Source organism: Nomascus leucogenys, chromosome 20 (assembly GCF_006542625.1).
Source record: "Nomascus leucogenys isolate Asia chromosome 20, Asia_NLE_v1, whole genome shotgun sequence".
Lineage (NCBI taxonomy): Eukaryota > Metazoa > Chordata > Mammalia > Primates > Hylobatidae > Nomascus > Nomascus leucogenys.
Genome location: NC_044400.1, coordinates 25,553,722 through 25,572,416, shown reverse-complemented (window position 1 = coordinate 25,572,416; position 18,695 = coordinate 25,553,722). Strand labels below are relative to the sequence as shown.

At 35.8% G+C, this 18,695-nt stretch overlaps 1 protein-coding gene across 3 annotated transcripts in view; it reads right to left on the bottom strand.

Moving 5' to 3' along the window:
- PTPN4 (protein tyrosine phosphatase non-receptor type 4) overlaps nucleotides 1-18,695 on the bottom strand; it is a 226,098-nt gene that overhangs the window by 168,061 nt on the left and 39,342 nt on the right. For all 3 annotated transcript variants that reach the window (XM_003277173.4, XM_030801359.1, XM_030801360.1), the window contains exon 2: nucleotides 7,849-8,003. In XM_003277173.4, the coding sequence (XP_003277221.1) occupies nucleotides 7,849-7,986 (138 nt within the window). In that variant the 5' untranslated portion in view covers nucleotides 7,987-8,003. The remainder of the gene's footprint in view (nucleotides 1-7,848; nucleotides 8,004-18,695) is intronic.

Below are 18,695 nucleotides of genomic sequence, written 5' to 3'. Positions count from 1 at the left end.
ACCCAGAGCAATTTATAGATTCAATGCTATTTCTATTAGACTACCACTGACACTCTTCAAAGAACTAGAGAAAACTATTTTAAAATTCATATGAAGCCAAAGAAGAGCCCAAATAGCCAAGGCAATCCTAAGCAAAAAGAACAAATCTGGAGGCATCACACTATCTGACTTTAAACTATACCACAGGGCTACAGTAACCAAAAACAGTATGGTACTAGTACAAAAACAGACATATAAACCAATGGAACAGAATAGAAAGCCCAGAAATAATGCCACACACCTACAACTGTCGAGAAGAGCAACCCCAAGACACGTTAATCGTCAGATTCACCAAGGTTGAAATGAAGGAAAATATGTTAAGGGCAGCCAGAGAGAAAAGTCGGGCACATGTATCCCAGAAATTAAAGTATTTAAAAAAAAAAAAAAAAAAAGCAATGGGGAAAGGATTCTGTATTCAATAAATGGTGCTGACATAACTGGCTAGCCATATGCATAAGGCTGAAACTGGACCCCTTCCTTAAGCCATATACAAAAATTAACTCAAGATGAATTAAAGACTTAAATGTAAAAGTCAAAAGTATAAAAACCCTGGAAGACAACCTAGGCAATACCATTCAGGACACAGGCATGGGCAAAGATTTCATGACGAAGACACCAAAAGCAATTGCAACAAAAGCAAAAGTTGACAAATGCATTCCCTTAAGTCAGGTCTATTCACATAGCTCTATGGCAACTTCTGAGATAGGTCTCAGCTTTCAAAAGAATTTGAGCATTACATGGATCTGTGACCCATTTGTGAGTAAACCAGGTAAATTGACTTTGTCCGTGCTAGAAGAGAATCAACTGCTGGAGATTGCAAATGATGGTGGCTTTATAAAAGTATGTTTGAGACAACTTCACATCTCCACAAATTCCAGATTAAAGTCAAGGTGGAATATCCTGAGACTGCCACAACAGCACTGAAAAGCCTGCCTCCATTTCCAACATCCTATCTTTATGAAGCAGCGTTTTCTGCAGTGACAGCAACCAAAATGAGATTATGGAGTAGAATGGACATAAGCAACACACTTTGGGTGTCACTGTCTACCATCACCCCCAGATGGGACCATATAGTTGCAGGAAAACAAGCTCAGGGCTCCCACTGACTCTACATTATGGTGAGTTGTATAATTATTTCACGATATATTACAGTGTAGTAGTAACAGAAATTAAATACACAGTAAATGTAATGTGCTTGAATCACCCTGAAACCATTGCCCCACACCCAAGTCCGATGAAAAACTGTCTTCCATGAAACCGGTTCCTGGTGCCAAAAAGCTCAGGGACCACTGCCATAGATTACAGATTTTTAATTTTTGATTTTTTATTTATTTTTCAGAGACAAGGTCTTGCTATGCTGCCCAGGCTGAACTCAAACTCCTGGGTTCAAACAATCCTTCCACTGCAGCCTCCTAAGTAACTGGGACTATAAGTGCCTACCACTGTGCCTAGCTAAGATTTTAATACTGTATTTCTACCATACCTTTTCTATGTTTAGATACATTTAGATGTACAAATACCACCGTGTTATAATAGCCAGTTCACTAACATGTTGTTCAGGTTTGTAGCCTAGGAGCAACAGGCCATACCATATATCCTAGGTGTGTAATAGGTTATACCATCTACATGTGAGTACACTCTATGATACTCACACAATGATGAAATCACCTAAAGACACATTTCTCAGAATGTATGCCTTTTGTTAAGTGACGCATGACTATACTTAGAGGAGCACAAGGGAATCCTTTTTATTGAGAGAAATATTCAATGCCTTAATCTGGTGGTACTGCACAGGTGTATACATAAAATAATTCATTGAGTTATATAATGAAGATCTGTGTACTGCAATGTTTTGGGCATTATACATATTACAAAAAACAATAAAATCTACATGTAATTTCCAGAGAAGGAAAACCAAGCTGAAAATCTTTCTAAATAGAATCCAATATCTCTCTCATAATTTAATGGCTGCCAACTATTTTTGAATTATACTCCATAATGTATGTTAGGTATTCAATAATTATTAAATAATGTACATGAATAACTACAATTTTCTGTGGGATAAAAAAAACCTAATTCTCAAAAAAGTAACACTTGACAATTGTTTTCTCTTTACTTTTTACAAATAACTGGCATTTTAAAATTTCTGTGTATATATATTTTTAATCAATACTGCCAGGAAACAAATTGGGTTTTGCAAGCAGTATATGTACACCAATACATGGATGAAAACGTCATATATGCACATCAAACAATTAGTAGATTGCTATTTTGTGGAATTTCAAAAATAACATGCTTCCAAGAAAACATTTCTGGAACAAGAGAATGGATCACTTGGATTACAAGCAAGAGAAGAAAGTCAACCTTTCTAAATGCATAATACTAGTCAGATACATAAACAGGCACTTCACCAACATTCTTGTTTAATGCTAAGCATCCTAATGTCACGTAGATATTATTCTCTCTTAACAAAGAATATGAAACACAGACAAGAACAACTTGTGTATAGTCACAGAGTAAGTCTTCAAAATAAAGATGTATAAAATCATCATTGAATAACTGCCCAAGAATCTTTCAATAGAAGTAAATGTCATTTTCAGTAACAGACTTATGCATGGCAAATATAATATGACCCAAGAACTATATGCCTGATGAAACCACAGCAGGGTGAAATAATAAAACAAGAAATATAGTCACCTTAATTGTGCTCAACTATAAATTTGATTGATAAAATAATTTTCTAGTGTTTAATATGATTACAGCCTAGAAAAAAAAGGATTTCAAAATAGATAAAAGCTTTAAAAATCTATCATACACTATATTGTTGGACTTTTCATATACTATAAAAGCTGACAAAATTATCGTGTCTTTTTGTACTAAAGATAAATTCCATTTTAACATCTGATTTTATTTTTTAAAGTTTGGTATTTAATAAATTCTCCTTCAAGGTAGGCACTGTTGACAATCAACTTGAGAGATGTCAAGGTTAAAAATGAGGAAGGCTGAACATAAACGTTTGCTCAAGGCACACTAAAATAACAGTGTAGGTATAGTTAGTAATGAAAGAAAAGATTACCCTAAGAAAATTTTGGAAAATGAAAAGCAACTTAAGTGGTCACCTTAAGTGACAGAAAAAAAGCTAAACGAAAGTTAACAGTGTGAGAAAGGCCTAGGAGCAAGTTCATTTACCCTACAAACTCTAGAAATAGGGGTACAAATTATCTTTTAAAAAGAGAAGGCAGGGGTCAGGACTGAAAAAATGTTGAGAATCTACATAAGTAACAGCCCCTACATGACTTCTCTCATTTCCACTCCCCTACAGCCAATCACCATGAGAACTGCAGATTTACTCTCTGAAGAAAATGAACCAGAAGGACTCTGGAATCAGGAGCATCATGTGCAGCTGATTAATTTGTACTGTACTAATTGTACAGGCAGATTATACTGCCTGTATTGTACAGACAGAGACTCCATAATAAGAAAAAGTCTACATAGTGAATAGGTGTCCTCTCCAATCCCTTCCTCTCACTCAGCTCTAAGAAGACTGGCAGTGAGGCTCTACAAACTCAAGACCTATAAAACCATATGGTTTTGAAAATTGTGTAAATGAATAAGCCAATTACATGTACATACATACACTTATAAAATAAAACATATATAAATCAAATTTAAAAGATAGATGTGTGTGTGTCACACATACACACACAGATACATTTTTTTAAAGTATGGCACACCTGGATAAATAACTTAAATAACAAACACAAACAGCAAATAATAAAAATTAAACCTGTCTTTCATCATCTCTGACTCCTGGTAGCTATCCCTTGAGAAGCAAACGAGACAGTTCTGGGATGAAATTTCTGGGTATCTATGAAAGTAGGAAGATGGGTACAGTAAGTGATGAGGAAGAGGCAAAATGGACACCTCCACAGGATGCCCTATTGGCAGACTGTATTTTCCCAGTAAGTCCACGGCAACATTTCTGATCCCACATGACGATCCTCCACTTTTTATCAAGATGCAGTCTATTTCCTTTCACTTAACTCTGTGACAACCTTGACAAACAGAACATGGAAAAAGTAACATTACATGGCTTCCCAGGCCAGACTGGAAAGGCAATATGGCTACAGTCTGGCTCTCTCTCTAAAGATGCTCACCCTTACAAACCAGCCACTGTGGCCGGGCACAGTGGCTCATGCCTGTAATCCTAGCACTTTGGGAGGCCGAGGCAGATGGATCACCTGAGGTTGGGAGTTCGAGACCAGCCTGACCAACGTGGAGAAACCCTGTCTCTACTAAAAATACAAAATTAGCCAGGCATGGTGGCACATGCCTGTAATCCCAGCTACTAGGGAGGCTGAGGCAGGAGAATCGCCCGAACCTGGGAGGCAGAGGTTGCGGTGAGCCAAGATCGTGCCATTGTACACCAGCCTGGGCAACAACAGCGAAACTCTGTCTCAGAAGGAAGAAAGAAAGAAAGAAGGAAAAGAAAGAAAGAAAAGAAAAGAAAAGAAAGAAAGAAAGAAAGAAACAAACAAACAAACAAACCAGCCACTGTGCTATGAAGTAGTCCAGGATATCAAGAGGTCATATATAAGTGCCTCAGCCTCAGCTAAGGTTTCAAATAACAGCCATGTGAGTGAATAAGCCTTCGAATGATTCTAGCCTCCAGCATTTGAGTCTTCCAGCTGAGGCCTGACACATAATGGAGCAAAATTAAGCCTTTTGTGTGTGTGTGTGTGTGAATCTCTGACTCACGGAATCCCTGAGGACAATACATGGTTATTTTATGCCACTAAGTTTTAGGGTAATTTCTTACGCAGTCACAGTAACTAAAATAGGCTGGTCCTCCCAGCCCTTCCTTGTTCATCATACAGGCTAATGTTAATCAGCTGCACCAAAGTAAAAGTCAAGTCAAAAATTAGGGGTAAAAATCCTCATAGATTGAAGACATCAATCCATGTAGTACGGACGCTATGCGTTTTAAAGTATTTAATGCAAACATATTTAGTGAGTTGTTAATGCAAACATATTTGGTGAGATGAATTCTCATATCATGAATTCATTTAGTGACAATGAATTCATGGCATGAGAGGGACGATACACTCCATAGGTTGGCTACGGTAAATAAATGGTTATACGAAAGCCACAGTGAAAATAGGACTTGACATTGAAACAATGCAAGCCAACACAAACCCAGTGATAATAGGCTTATCATTCCTATGTCCACAGCAGAGAAAAAGCAAGATCTAGTGAAGTTACATCAACTCCTTCATTACAAAAATTTCCCTCAGAAAATACAGAAACAGCTTTGATGAGATAACTACCAGATGAAACAAAGCAGGCTTTGGCAACATGAATATTTTACCTGTGGTGCAAAAATCTTTCATGAAAAGCAATGACTCCAATGGTTGACTTTACAAATCATTGCCTGGTAGTTTCCAAAGGAAACTGAGTAGTTCTCCTTCTTGGTGAACAGAGAAATGCTGGTGAACCTGACAGCTGCCCACAAAGGATTTCTGAGACTTAATGGTACTAAGTGGACACAAGAAAACAAACACCAGAACTCTCAAACCCCCAATTAGTTTGCAGGCTGCCACATACCACTCCACAGGTTGTAAAGTACATAACTAGAGATTTATTCACATAGATTAAAAGATAAATAATCTACCTAAAAGTACAAAGCAACTCTTTTGGTTTGAATGGTTTGGGTTCAAATACCCAGAGGAATAAATATACCACATAACCAACAATTTTTCATAAATAAATGTTCCTCTTAAGTTTTTTGATGACCTGAGATAATGGTAGAGAAAGTTTCTAGCACCACAGAATGGTAAGCTTACTTACCATTCTAGGTAATATATCCAGGTCTATTGAAACTGACAGCTAAATATATGTAATATATATATTTTTTAAATATAAACATATAAAAGTACATTAAATATGTATGTGTTTCTAAAAGAGTAACTAGACAGCACATTGATTACTACATTGAAAAATACAGCATACTACTGTTAACTAAAGTGCTCAACAGAAAATTATGCTAGCTGAGAAACATACCAAACCTTTTTACAATATTTTGAAATACATTCAAAACTATAGTTAAAATGAAAACTAAATACTAACTAAATTTAAGCTAAGACAAAAGTTATTAAGTTTATGCCTTTTCCAAAAAAGAATTCTAACACGTGAATAATAGGAAAAAAGGCTTATTTTCTTACATCAACTGTCTAATACATGAGAGTTTCTATTAAATAGAAATTTGTACGAAGTAGAATTCTCTTCATCTTATATTATCTCTGTTTGGCAACCTATATTCCAACTATATATTAACAGATGATAGAATACAAAAGAAATCAAAAGTTTAGCTTTTTAGAAAAGCACACCAAATTTGTTGGGTATTTTAGATAATGTTGAAGGTATTTTTAATGATAATGATGTAATATTCACTACTCTGCAGCCTCTTTTTCAATGTGAAATAGCTTGGAATTTGAGATAAATTCATAATCCTGCTACACAGTAGTACACAGAAAATTTTAAGCTTAAACTGGTCAATAAGAAAGATTCATTTATTTTAATTATTATTTAAGTTCTAGGGTACATGTGCACAACGTGCAGGTTTGATACATAGGAATACATGTGCCATGTTGGTTTGCTGCACCCATCAACTCATCATTTACATTGGGTATTTCTCCTAATGCTATCCCTCCCCTAGCCCCTCACCCCCCGACTGGCCTCGGTGTAAGATTCATATTTTATATTACTTAAAGATTTCAAAGTATAGAAATATCCAAGTAATACAGCAAAAAACATCCTGAAAAATTTGGAAATACCAAAACATCCTGAAGAATAAGAACTCCAGTTTGAATACAGACTGCATATATTATTATTTTCATAAAGTTAAATTTAGGGATGTGGTGATTATGAGATTCTCGGGATACTAAAGTACTTACTTTCAAAAGGTTCAGGAAAAAAAATCATGTAGAGAGAAGGAAACATAAAGCAAATGTGCAAAATGTTAACACTGGATCAATTTAGGTAAAGGGTATAAGGGTATTCATTATAATATTATTTCACCTTTTCTACATAGGTTGAAAAGTTTTTAAATAAAAAGGGAGAATACATTTTTATAGGTATCAAGATATGTATAAGAATGTTCACAGCAGTACTATTTATAAGAGCCCAAAGTGGAAACAAATCCAAATATATACCAACAATAAACTAGACAAGTAAATGGTAAGTGAAAGGATAAGTAAACTATAGTATATTCATACAAAAGGCTACTACAGAGCAATAACAATGAACTAACTACTGTTAACACACCACATGGGTAAAACTCACAAACAATGAGCAAACAAAGCTAGACACAAATATGATGAACAAATATTTGTTAAATAAATATTTCAGACGATAGATAAGATCAGGGCTGTCATTTATTTTTGTTTAGCAAAAACTTTACTCACAGACAGTACAAGTAAAATTACCATGAATATGTATAAATTATTTAGAAGAACAAATTCTTTTCAGGCACCCTCAAGCACACTTATGAAAACCACACACATACTATGGATCTGCTCTACTAATCATAATGCACACTGTTGGTTTCTCAACAACGTCCAGTGAGCAACACTTTTTTAAAAGATCCAGTTTGAATGACAGCATGCACCTAATACAATCCTGCACCAGAAAGACTTTTTTACCTGAATAAGACTTTTCAACCTGTACTATAATTTAATAATCCTAGTTTACACATGTCTAAATTCAGACTTATAGCCAGAGATTATTTTTTGAAAGACACAAAATACTTACATCGACTTTGAAAGCTTGTACAGTATTATCCAGAAGAAGGATGTTGCAAACCACTTCAGTATGCTGTCTGTCTCGGGCCAACTCTGATGCTCGTACATTGTAGGTTCTGCCAGCAGGCAATCGGAAACGTGAGGTCATTACTGTCCACACAAAGTCTAAGTAAAAAAAAAAAAAAAAAAATTCACTAAATAAAAGGTTGGTAAAATATAAGCTGTAGTTTAAAAGGCAAAGTTATTATATATTTCTCAATTAAAACTTAGGTGGAAAAGAGTTATAAATTTTGAAACACCAGAATAAGAATTGTAGGTATAAGTTAGATATATATAGTTCATCATCAAACTAAAGTTACCACTGCTTTGAAGAAGAGGTTTTTTTTTTAACTGCTCCATCCAGAAGATTTAATACATAAGCTTTTTAGGAAGTCATATTCCAATTCAAAATATGTAAACTTTGGAGTAGCCAAAAGGGGCGGGAAGATTATGCTGCCTCAGGAAGTTGGATATTACTCATTGATGCAAGTATTTTAAAACACTGTAGAATGACGACAGGAGGAAAAACTATTTAACTTTGGCGGGCCCTTCCCTTTTTTAAAAAACTTTAGATGTTAGGGAAACCGAGAAGTTTAAAAAAAAATACCCTTCATTTTAACCATCCTCAAAATTCAACCTAATACTATTATTGTTATTATTCCTAAGAAAACAAAATAGAAAAGGCGACAAATCTTTGCTTCTGAATTTTTAACCTAAGAGATAAAAACTAGATGGCCTATAAAACAACAGAAATCACAGTGATATCAGCAATACTAGATGTTTAAAGACAATGAAGCTGTACCTTCAAAGTTGTGAAAGAAAATTCTTTGAAACACTGACTTACATACCTAGAAAATTAACATTCATGGAGGAGAAAAAAACTCTTAAAACACTCAGGCATTTAAGGATTCAAACTTTAAAACACGTAATACTTCTGTCTTAAAGACAATTAGGTAAAGGAAACACATTAAACTAGAAGAAAGACTAGTATTTGGGATGTTTGAATATGAGTAAGCAATAAGTAGTAAGCAGTATGAACAATGAGTAAGCAAAATATAATAAAAATAGTATTTCAAATCAGTGATAATAATGAGCTGAACTCTCATAGATTGTTCATTTCAAAAAATTAAAGCTCAAAGTAAAAAATGTTACATAAATATAAAAATAACATAGGGGAAAAAAGTCTTACTATGTTGACAAGGAGACACTTGCCAAGTAAAATTCCACAATTAAAAGACAGTGATTGGGCTGGGTAAAGTGGCTCACGACTGTAATCCCAACAATTTGGGAGGTGGGAGGATTGCTTCAGGACAAGAGTTTGAGACCAGCCTGGAAAACAGAGGGAGGCCCTGTTTCTACAAAAAAGAATGTTTTAAAAATTAGCTGGGCCTCTTTTATATCGTTGAGCAGTGGTTTGTAGTTCTCCTTGAAGAGGTCCTTCACATCCCTTGTAAGTTGGATTCCTAGGTATTTTATTCTCTTTGTAGCAATTGTGAATGGGAGTTCACTCATGATTTGGCTGTTTGTCTGTCATTGGTGTATAGGAATACCTGTGATTTTTGCACATTGATTTTGTATCCTGGGACTCTGCTGAAGGTGCTTATCAGCTTAAGGAGATTTTAGGCTGAGACGATGGGGTTTTCTATATATACAATCATGTCATCTGCAAACAGGGACAACTTGACTTCCTCTTTTCCTAACTGAATACCCTTTATTTCTTTCTCTTACCTGATTGCCCTGGCCAGAACTTCCAACACTATGTTGAATAGGAGTAGTGAGAGAGGGCATCCCTGTCTTGTGCCAGTTTTCAAAGGAAATGCTTCCAGTTTTTGCCCATTCAGTATGATATTGGCTGTGGGTTTGTCATAAATAGCTCTTATTATTTTGAGATACGTTCCATCAATACCTAGTTTATTGAGAGTTTTTAGCATGAAACGCTGTTGAATTTTGTCAAAGGCCTTTTCTGCATCTATTGAGATAATCATGTGGTTTTTGTCATTGGTTCTGTTTAGCTGATGGATTATGTTTATTGATTTGTGTATGCTGAACCAGCCTTGCATCCCAGGGATGAATCCAACTTGATCTTGGGGGATAAGCTTTTTGATATGGTCCTAGATTCGGTTTGCCAGTATTTTATTGAGGATTTTTGCATCGATGTTCATCAGGGATATTGGTCTAAACTTCTCTTTTTTTGTTGTGTCTCTGCCAGGCTTTGGTATCAGGATGATGCTGGCCTCATAAAATGAGTTAGGGAAGATTCTCTCTTTTTCTGTTGATTGGAATAGTTTCAGAAGGAATAGCACCAGCTCCTCTTTGTAACTCTTGTAGAATTCAGCTATGAATCTGTCTGGTCCTGGACTTTTTTTGGTCGGTAGGCTATTAATTATTGCCTCAATTTCAGAGCCTGTTATTTGTCTATTCAGAGATTCAACTTCTTCCTGGTTTAGTCTTGGGAGGGTGTATGTGTCCAGGAGCTTATCCATTTCTTCTAGATTTTCTAGTTTATTTGTGTAGAGGTGTTTATAGTACTCTGATGGCAGTTTGTATTTCTGTGGGATCGGTGGTGATATCCCCTTTATCATTTTTTATTGCATCTATTCGATTCTTCCCTTTTTTGTTCTTTATTAGTCTGGCTAGTGGTCTATCAATTTGTTGATCTTTTCAAAAAACCAGCTCCTGGATTCACTGATTTTTTGAAGGGTTTTTTGTGTCTCTATCTCCTTCAGTTCTGCTCTGATCTTAGTTATTTCTTGCCTTCTGCTAGCTTTTGAATGTGTTTGCTCTTGCTTCTCTAGTTCTTTTCATTGTAATGTTAGGGTGTCGATTTTAGATCTTTCCTGCTTTCTCTTGCAGGCATTTAGTGCTATAAATTTCCCTCTACGCACTGCTTTAAGTGTGTCCCAGAGATTCCGGTACACTGTGTCTTTGTTCTCATTGGTTTCAAAGAATATCTTTATTTCTACCTTAATTTTATTTACCCAGTAGTCATTCAGAAGCAGGTTGTTCAGTTTCCATGTAGTTGAGTGGTTTTCTGTGAGTTTCTTAATCCTGAGTTCTAATTTGATTGTATTGTGGTCTGAGAGACAATTTGTTGTGATTTCTGTTCTTTTACATTTGCTGAGGAGTGCTTTACTTCCAACTATGTGGTCAACTTTGGAATAAGTGCAATGCGGTGCTGAGAAGAATGTATATTCTATTGATTTGGGGTGGAGAGTTCTGTAGATGTCTATTAGGTCTGCTTGGTGCAGAGCTTAGTTCAATTCCTGGATATCCTTGCTAACGTTCTGTCTCGCTGATCTGTCTAATATTGACAGTGGGGTGTTAAAGTCTCCCATTATTATTGTGTGGGAGTCTAAGTCTCTTTGCAGGTCTCTAAGGACTTACTTTATGAATCTGGGTGCTTCTGTATTGGGTGCATGTACATTTAGGATAGTTAGCTCTTCTTGTTGAATTGATCCCTTTACCATTATGTAATGGCCGTCTTTGTCTCTTTTGATCTTTGTTGGTTTAAAGTCTGTTTTATCAGAGACTAGGATTGCAACCCCTGCTTTTTTTTTGCTTCCCATTTGCTTGTTAGATATTCCTCCATCCCTTTATTTTGAGCCTATGTGTGTCTCTGCACGTGAGATGGGTCTCCTGAATACAGCACACTGATGGGTCTTGACTCTTTATCCAATTTGCCAGTCTGTCTTTTAATTGGGGCATTTAGCCAATTTACATTTAAGGTTAATATTGTTATATGTGAATTTGATCCTGTCGTTATGATGTTAGCTGGTTATTTTGCCCATTAGTTGATGCAGTTTCTTCCTAGCATCGGTGGTCTTTACAATTTGGCATGTTTTTACAGTGGTGGGTACCAGTTGTTCCTTTCCATGTTTAGTGCTTCCTTCAGGAGCTCTTGTAAGCCAGGCCTGGTGGTGACAAAATCTCTCAGCATTTGTTTGTCTGTAAAGGATTTTATTTCTCCTTCGCTTATGAAGCTTAGTTTTGCTGGATATGAAATTCTAGGGTAAAAGAGGACACAAACAAATGGAAGAACATTCCATGCTCATGGATAGGAAGAAGCAGTATCGTGAAAATGGCCATACTGCCCAAGGTAATTTACAGATTCAATGCCATCCCCATCAAGCTAACAATGATTTGCTTCGCAGAACTGGAAAAAACTACTTTAAAGTTCATATGGAACCAAAAAAAAAAGCCCACGTTGCCAAGACAATCCTAAGCAAAAAGAACAAAGCTGGAGGCATCATTCTGTCTGACTTCAAACTATACTACAAGGCTACAGTAACAAAAACAGCATGGTACTGGTACCAAAACAGAGAGATAGACCAATGGAACAGCACAGAGGCCTCAGAAATATCACCACACATCTACAACCATCTGATATTTGACAAACCTGACAAAAACAAGAAATGGCCCTATTTAATAAATGGTTCTGGGAAAACTGGCTAGCCATATGTAGAAAGCTGAAACTGGATCCCTTCCTTACACCTTATACAAAAATTAATTCAAGATGGATTAAAGACTTAAATGTTAGACCTAAAACCATAAAAACCCTAAAAGAAAACCTGGGCAATACCATTCAGGACATAGGCATGTGCAAGGACGTCATAACTAAGACACCAAAAGCAATGGCAAAAACAAACAAAACAAAATAGACAAATAAGATCTAATTAAACTAAAGAGCCTCTGCACAGCAAAAGAAACTACCATCAGAGTGAACAGGCAACCTACAGAATGGGAGAAAATTTTAGCAATCTATCTATCTACGAAGGGCTAATATCCAGAATCTACAAAGAACTTAAACAAATTTATAAGAAAAAAACAAACAATCCCATCAAAAAGTGGGCAAATGATATGAACAGACACTTCTCAAAAGAAGACATTTATGCAGCCAACAGACACATGAAAAAATGCTCATCATCACTGGTCATTAGAGAAATGCAAATCAAAACCACAATGAGATACCATCTCATGCCAGTTAGAATGGCGATCATTAAAAAGTCAGGAAACAACAGATGCTGGAGAGGATGTGGAGAAATAGAACACTTTTACACTGTTGGTGGGAGTGTAAACTAGTTCAGCCATTGTGGAAGAAAGTATGATGATTCCTCAAGGATCTAGAACTAGAAATACCATTTGACCCAAAGATCCCATTACTGGGTATATGCCCAAAGGATTATAAATCATGCTACTATAAAGACACATACACCTGTATGTTTGTTGCAGCACTATTCACAATAGCAAAAACTTGGAACCAACCCAAATGTCTATCTATGATAGACTGGATTAAGAAAATATGGCACATATACACCATGGAATACTATGCAGCCATAAAAATGGATGAGTTCATGTCCTTTGCAGGGACATGGATGAAACTGGAAACCATCATTCTGAGCAAACTATCGCAAGGACAGAAAACGAAACACCGCATATTCTCATTCACAGGTGGGAACTGAACAATGAGAACACTTGGACACAGGGCGGGGAACATCACACACGGGGGCCTGTCGTGGGGTGGAGGGCAGGAGGAGGGATAGTATTAGGAGAAATACCTAACGTAAATGACGAGTTAATGGGTGCAGCAAACCAACATGGCACATGTATACCTATGTAACAAACTTGCACGTTGTGCACGTGTACCCTAAAACTTAAAGTATAATTTTTTAAAAAAGTTAGCTGGGCATGGCGGCATGCACAGGTAGTCCTAGCTACTCAGGAGGCTGAGGTGGGAGGATCCCTTGAGCCCAGGAGTTCAAGGTAACAGTGAGCTATGATCATGCCACTGTACTCCAGTGTCAGAGAGAGAGAGAAACCCTGTCTCTAAGAAACTAAAATGACAGTGATTGGTGGAGTGGGGTTGGGGATGGGGTACATGGCCCAGCTATAACGCTGTCTTCCAGAAACTATCCTCACATATAACAATACAGGCAGGTAGAAAGTACAAGGATGGAAAGAGATGTATCATGGAAACATTAATCAACAGAAAGAAGAGTACCTATATTAGTATCAGATAAAGTTGACTTGGGAACAAATAAAATTCATAAGAACAGATTAGGCATTACATAATGATAAAATGGTCAAGCCACCAAGACATTACCAATCCTAAATGTGGATGTACCAACCAACAGAGCTGCAAAAATATATGAAGCAAAACTGTTGAACTGAAATAAAAAAAGATAAATCCCACAATTATAGGAGAGCTCAACTCCCCTTCTCAATAATTGATACAACTAGGTAAATTAGCAAGAATACAAGAGAACTTAACAACCAATAGGATCTAATCATGAATATTTATAGAACACTCTAGGAAAGACAACAGAATACTCATTATTTTTAAACACCCACTGAACATTTCAAGAGAGACCATATCCTGGGCTAAGAAACAAATCTAAATATTTAAATAATTGAAATTATGCAAAATGTATTTTGAGAACAATGGAATCAAACCAGAAATCAACAACAGAAAGATAACAGAAAAATCTCCAAACACGTAGAAACTAAACAAGTCTACGTAATCCACTGGACAAAGAGGAAATCTTAAGGAAAATCAAGATACACTGATTGAATAAAAATGAAAACACAACATATCAAAATTTGTGAGATATGATTTAAGCAGTGCTGACAGAAATCTACAGCAATATATGCATACAACAGAAAACAGGAAATGTCTCTAACCTCCCTCCTCAAGAACCTAGACAACGAGCTAAATGAACTCATAGCAAACAGAAGGAAGGAAATAACAAAGAACATGAATCAATGAAATTAAAGAAAATAAAAATAGAGAAAATCAATAGGGGAAAAAAGCTAGTTCTTTAAAGGATCAATAAACATAATAAACCTCTAGCAAGGCTAACAAAGAAGCAGAAAACACAAATTGCTAACATTAGGGATGAAACAGAGGACACCACCTAGACTTTGCAAACATTGAAATGGGAATACTACAAACAACTTACACATAAATCTGACACAAAAAGTACCAATTCCATGAAAGGCATAAACTGCCAAAATTCAGCCAATATGAAACAGAAAATTTAAACAGCCCTATAACTATTTTAAAAATCGAATTCGTAATTCTAAAACTCCCCCAACAGAATATTCAAACACAGAGGGTTTCCTGGGAAAATCTACCTAACATTTAAAGAAAAACTAACACAATTTCTAGATGATCTCTTCCAGAAAGCAGAATAGAAAAGGATACTTCTCAAATCATTCTATGTAGCCAATTTTATCCTGATGGAAAAAGCAGACAAAAACATAAAGAAAACTACAAACCAATATTCCTCATGAATACAGACACAAAAACCCTTAATAAAATACAAGAAACCAGAATTCAGCAATATGTAAAAAGAATTACATACCATGTACCAAGGGGGTTTTATTTCAAAGGTGCAACAAGGTTCACCCAATATTTTAACAATCAATCAATATAATCCACCTCATTAACAGACTAAGGGAGAAAAATCACATGACCTTTTCAATCAATACAGAAAAGCATTTGACAAAATTCACCACCCATTCATAATAAAAAATTCTTAGAAAACTAGAAATAAAGGGATCTTCTTCAACATAATAAAAAGCATCTACAAAAAAATCCACAGCTAACCTCACACTTACTGGTTAAAGCCTGAATGCTTTCCCCTATAACCAGGAATAAGGCAAGGAAGGATATCTGCTCTCACCACTCATATGCAACATAATACTGGAAGTCCTAGCTTATGCTGTGAGGTTAAAAAAAGGAGGAGGGCTGGGCGCGGTGGCCGGTAATCCCAGCACTTTGGGAGGCTAAGGCAGGCAGATTACAAGGTCAGGAGATCGAGACCATCCTGGCTAACACGGTGAAATCCCATATCTCCTAAAAATACAAAAAATTAGCTGAGTGTGGTGGTGGGTGCCTGTTGTAGTCCCAGCTACTTAGGAGACTGAGGAAGGAGAATCGCTTGAACCCGGGAGGCGGAGGTTGCAGTGAGCCAAGACTGCGCCACTGCACTCCAGCCTCGGTGACAGAGTAAGACTGTCTCAAAAAAAAAAAAAAAAAAAAAAACGGAAAGAAAGAAAAAACAGAAAAAGAAAGAAATAGCATACAGCAATAAATTAAACATTTGCAGATGAAATAATGTTTACAAAGAAAATCCCAAGGAATCTACAAAAGCACTCCTAGAACTAATAAGTAAGTTCAGCAAGGTCACCCAATACATCAACATACAAAAATCAATTTCATCTGTACATGCTAGGAATAAATATGAGGAGTCAAACTTAAAATACAGTATCATTTGCAACTGCTAAACAAAAAACAAAATACTTAGGTGTAAATCTAACAAAACACATACAGAACTTCTATGCTAAAAACTTCAAAATGCTGATAAAAAAATTAAAGAAAATCTAAATAAATGGAGAGACATAACTATGTTCACGGATTGGAACATTCAAACTAGTAAACATGTCAATTCTCTCCAAATAGGCATTCAGGTTTAATGTAATTTCTATCAAAATCCCAGTACTTTTTTGTAGATAATTTTATTTTAGATAATTTTATTCTAAAATTAATATGGAAGCCCAGGCATGGTGACTCACACCTGTAATCCAAGAATGTTGGGAGGCCTAGGCAGGCAGATCACTTGAGGCCAGCAGTTCAAGACCAGCCTGGCCAACTTGGCGAAACCCCATCTCTACTAAAAATACAAAAATTAGCCAGGCGTGGTGGTGCACGTTTGCCCAGCTACTCAGGAGGCTAAGGCAGGAGAATCACATGAACCCAGGAGGCAGAGCTTCAGTGAACCAAGATCGTGCCACTGCACTACAGCTTGGGTGGTAGAGCGAGACTCTGCCTCAAATTTAAAAAAAATAAAAAATTAATATGGAAAGGCAAAGGAATCATTGTAGCAAAAACAATTTTGAAAAAGACTAAAGTGGGAGTAACTATACTCCCACTCCTAAAGAAAAATAAACTGGGAATCCCTCTCTCAGATTTTATGATTATGTACCTACATTTATCAAGACTGTTGGTAACGACAGAAGAAGAGACACCGAGATCACTGGAACAAAATAGAATTACCACACAAGTACAGCCAACTGATTTTTAACAAAGGTACAAAAACAATTCAACAGAGATAGGATAGCCTTTTCAACAAACAGTGCTGAACCAGTCAGAAATCCATACACAAAATGAAAAATGAACCTCAACCTAAACCTCACACCTTATGCAAAAAATTACTCACTGACTCAGATTTAAATGTAAAACCTAAAACTGTAACTTTTAGAAGAAAACGTACAAGAAAATCTTAGGGACCTAGGTATGGTGAAGTGTTCTTAGATGTGACATCAAAAGCATGATTCATAAAAACAACAACAAAAAAGACAAATTAGATATGTCATCAAAATTTAAAACTTACAGACTGTAAAAAAAGTCTGCAAAACATTTATCTGACAATGGACTAGTACTCAGAATATGTAATAAACTCTCAAAACTCAACAGTAAAAAAAAAAAATCAAATAATCCAATTAGAAAATGGGCAAAATAACATAAAAAGACATTTTACCGAACAGGATATTCAGATGGCCATTAAGCACATGAAAGGATGCTCAATCTGAGCCATTTGGGAAATGTAAATTAAGACCATTATGAGATACCACGATATACCTATTTAACAGCCAAAATAAAAAATAGTGGCATTTTGGTAAAGATGCTGAGAAACTGGATCTCTGACAAAATCCTGAAACAAATACGTACAATTCAAATATCTTACTATAAGTGGGAGGTAGAGGAATGTTAAAAATAATGATTGCATCCTCTTAGAATTAAAAGAACATATGAGAACAAAAGGCTCTTTAAAGCAATCTGGAGGAATGAAGTCATTACGCATTTTTCCTTTAATAAGGTATTATCTCCCTTTTTCCCAAAAAGAATATATCGACTCACGATTTTTTTCTATTGTATCTTCTATACGTAACTTAAGAAAATGAAGAAAAATCTGTATAAAATTACTTTCATAATGGTCAAAGAACACATTTTTATTTTGCAAACTAGATCACTGGAGGAGTCTAAAGTTTTCTGTATGGTATTTTTCTTGACCAGAAAATAATTACATTAAAAGCATGATCAACTCCTGATTTTATGAAGTGAAGACACAGGAAAAGAGAACCAGCACTTGAAGCTAACCCACCTAGTCAGCTTTAACGTCTTTTCCATCTTTTCCTTCTTTTCTGTTTCCTGTGTTTCTGGGGGAAATGTTTTGGAATTATAAACCCCACCATATTCTTTCAGTTCCAAGAAGAGTGAATTCTGGGGTGAAAAAAGTGCCTAAATTAGGCAAACTTTTAGAAAGGTGAGAATCTGTAAGCTCAATTATTTCAAATTTGCTGAGAGAGGTGGCAGACTTATAGCCAGATACAAAGGTAATTCTTCATACTCCCAACCTAAAGTATAATAACCAAATTACCATGTCTAGTATTTCCCTTTTAAATGGCCAACTTCAAAATGAAAAATTTGCCATTACTCACATGTCTTATTTCTACGGATTCTTAACAAGGGTTATCATTAACTGAAGTGTTTTTTATTTTTCAAATGTTCTACTAATTTGTTTGATAACTTTGGATCGGATAGTTTGTCAATAAAATATTTCCAATACTAAGAAGCAGTCATCATTGAAATAATCACTGTTTCTGTTTTATAACTTTTCGGCATTTCACTTACGGAGGTTAAAAATAGCTGTGACAAAAAATTAGTATCAGTAGTTTGAACTTTGCTACTACAATCTCTACAGACCAATAGAGGAACATTAAGTCATCCTAGTTTCCAATTATCTGAAGCTGAAAAAT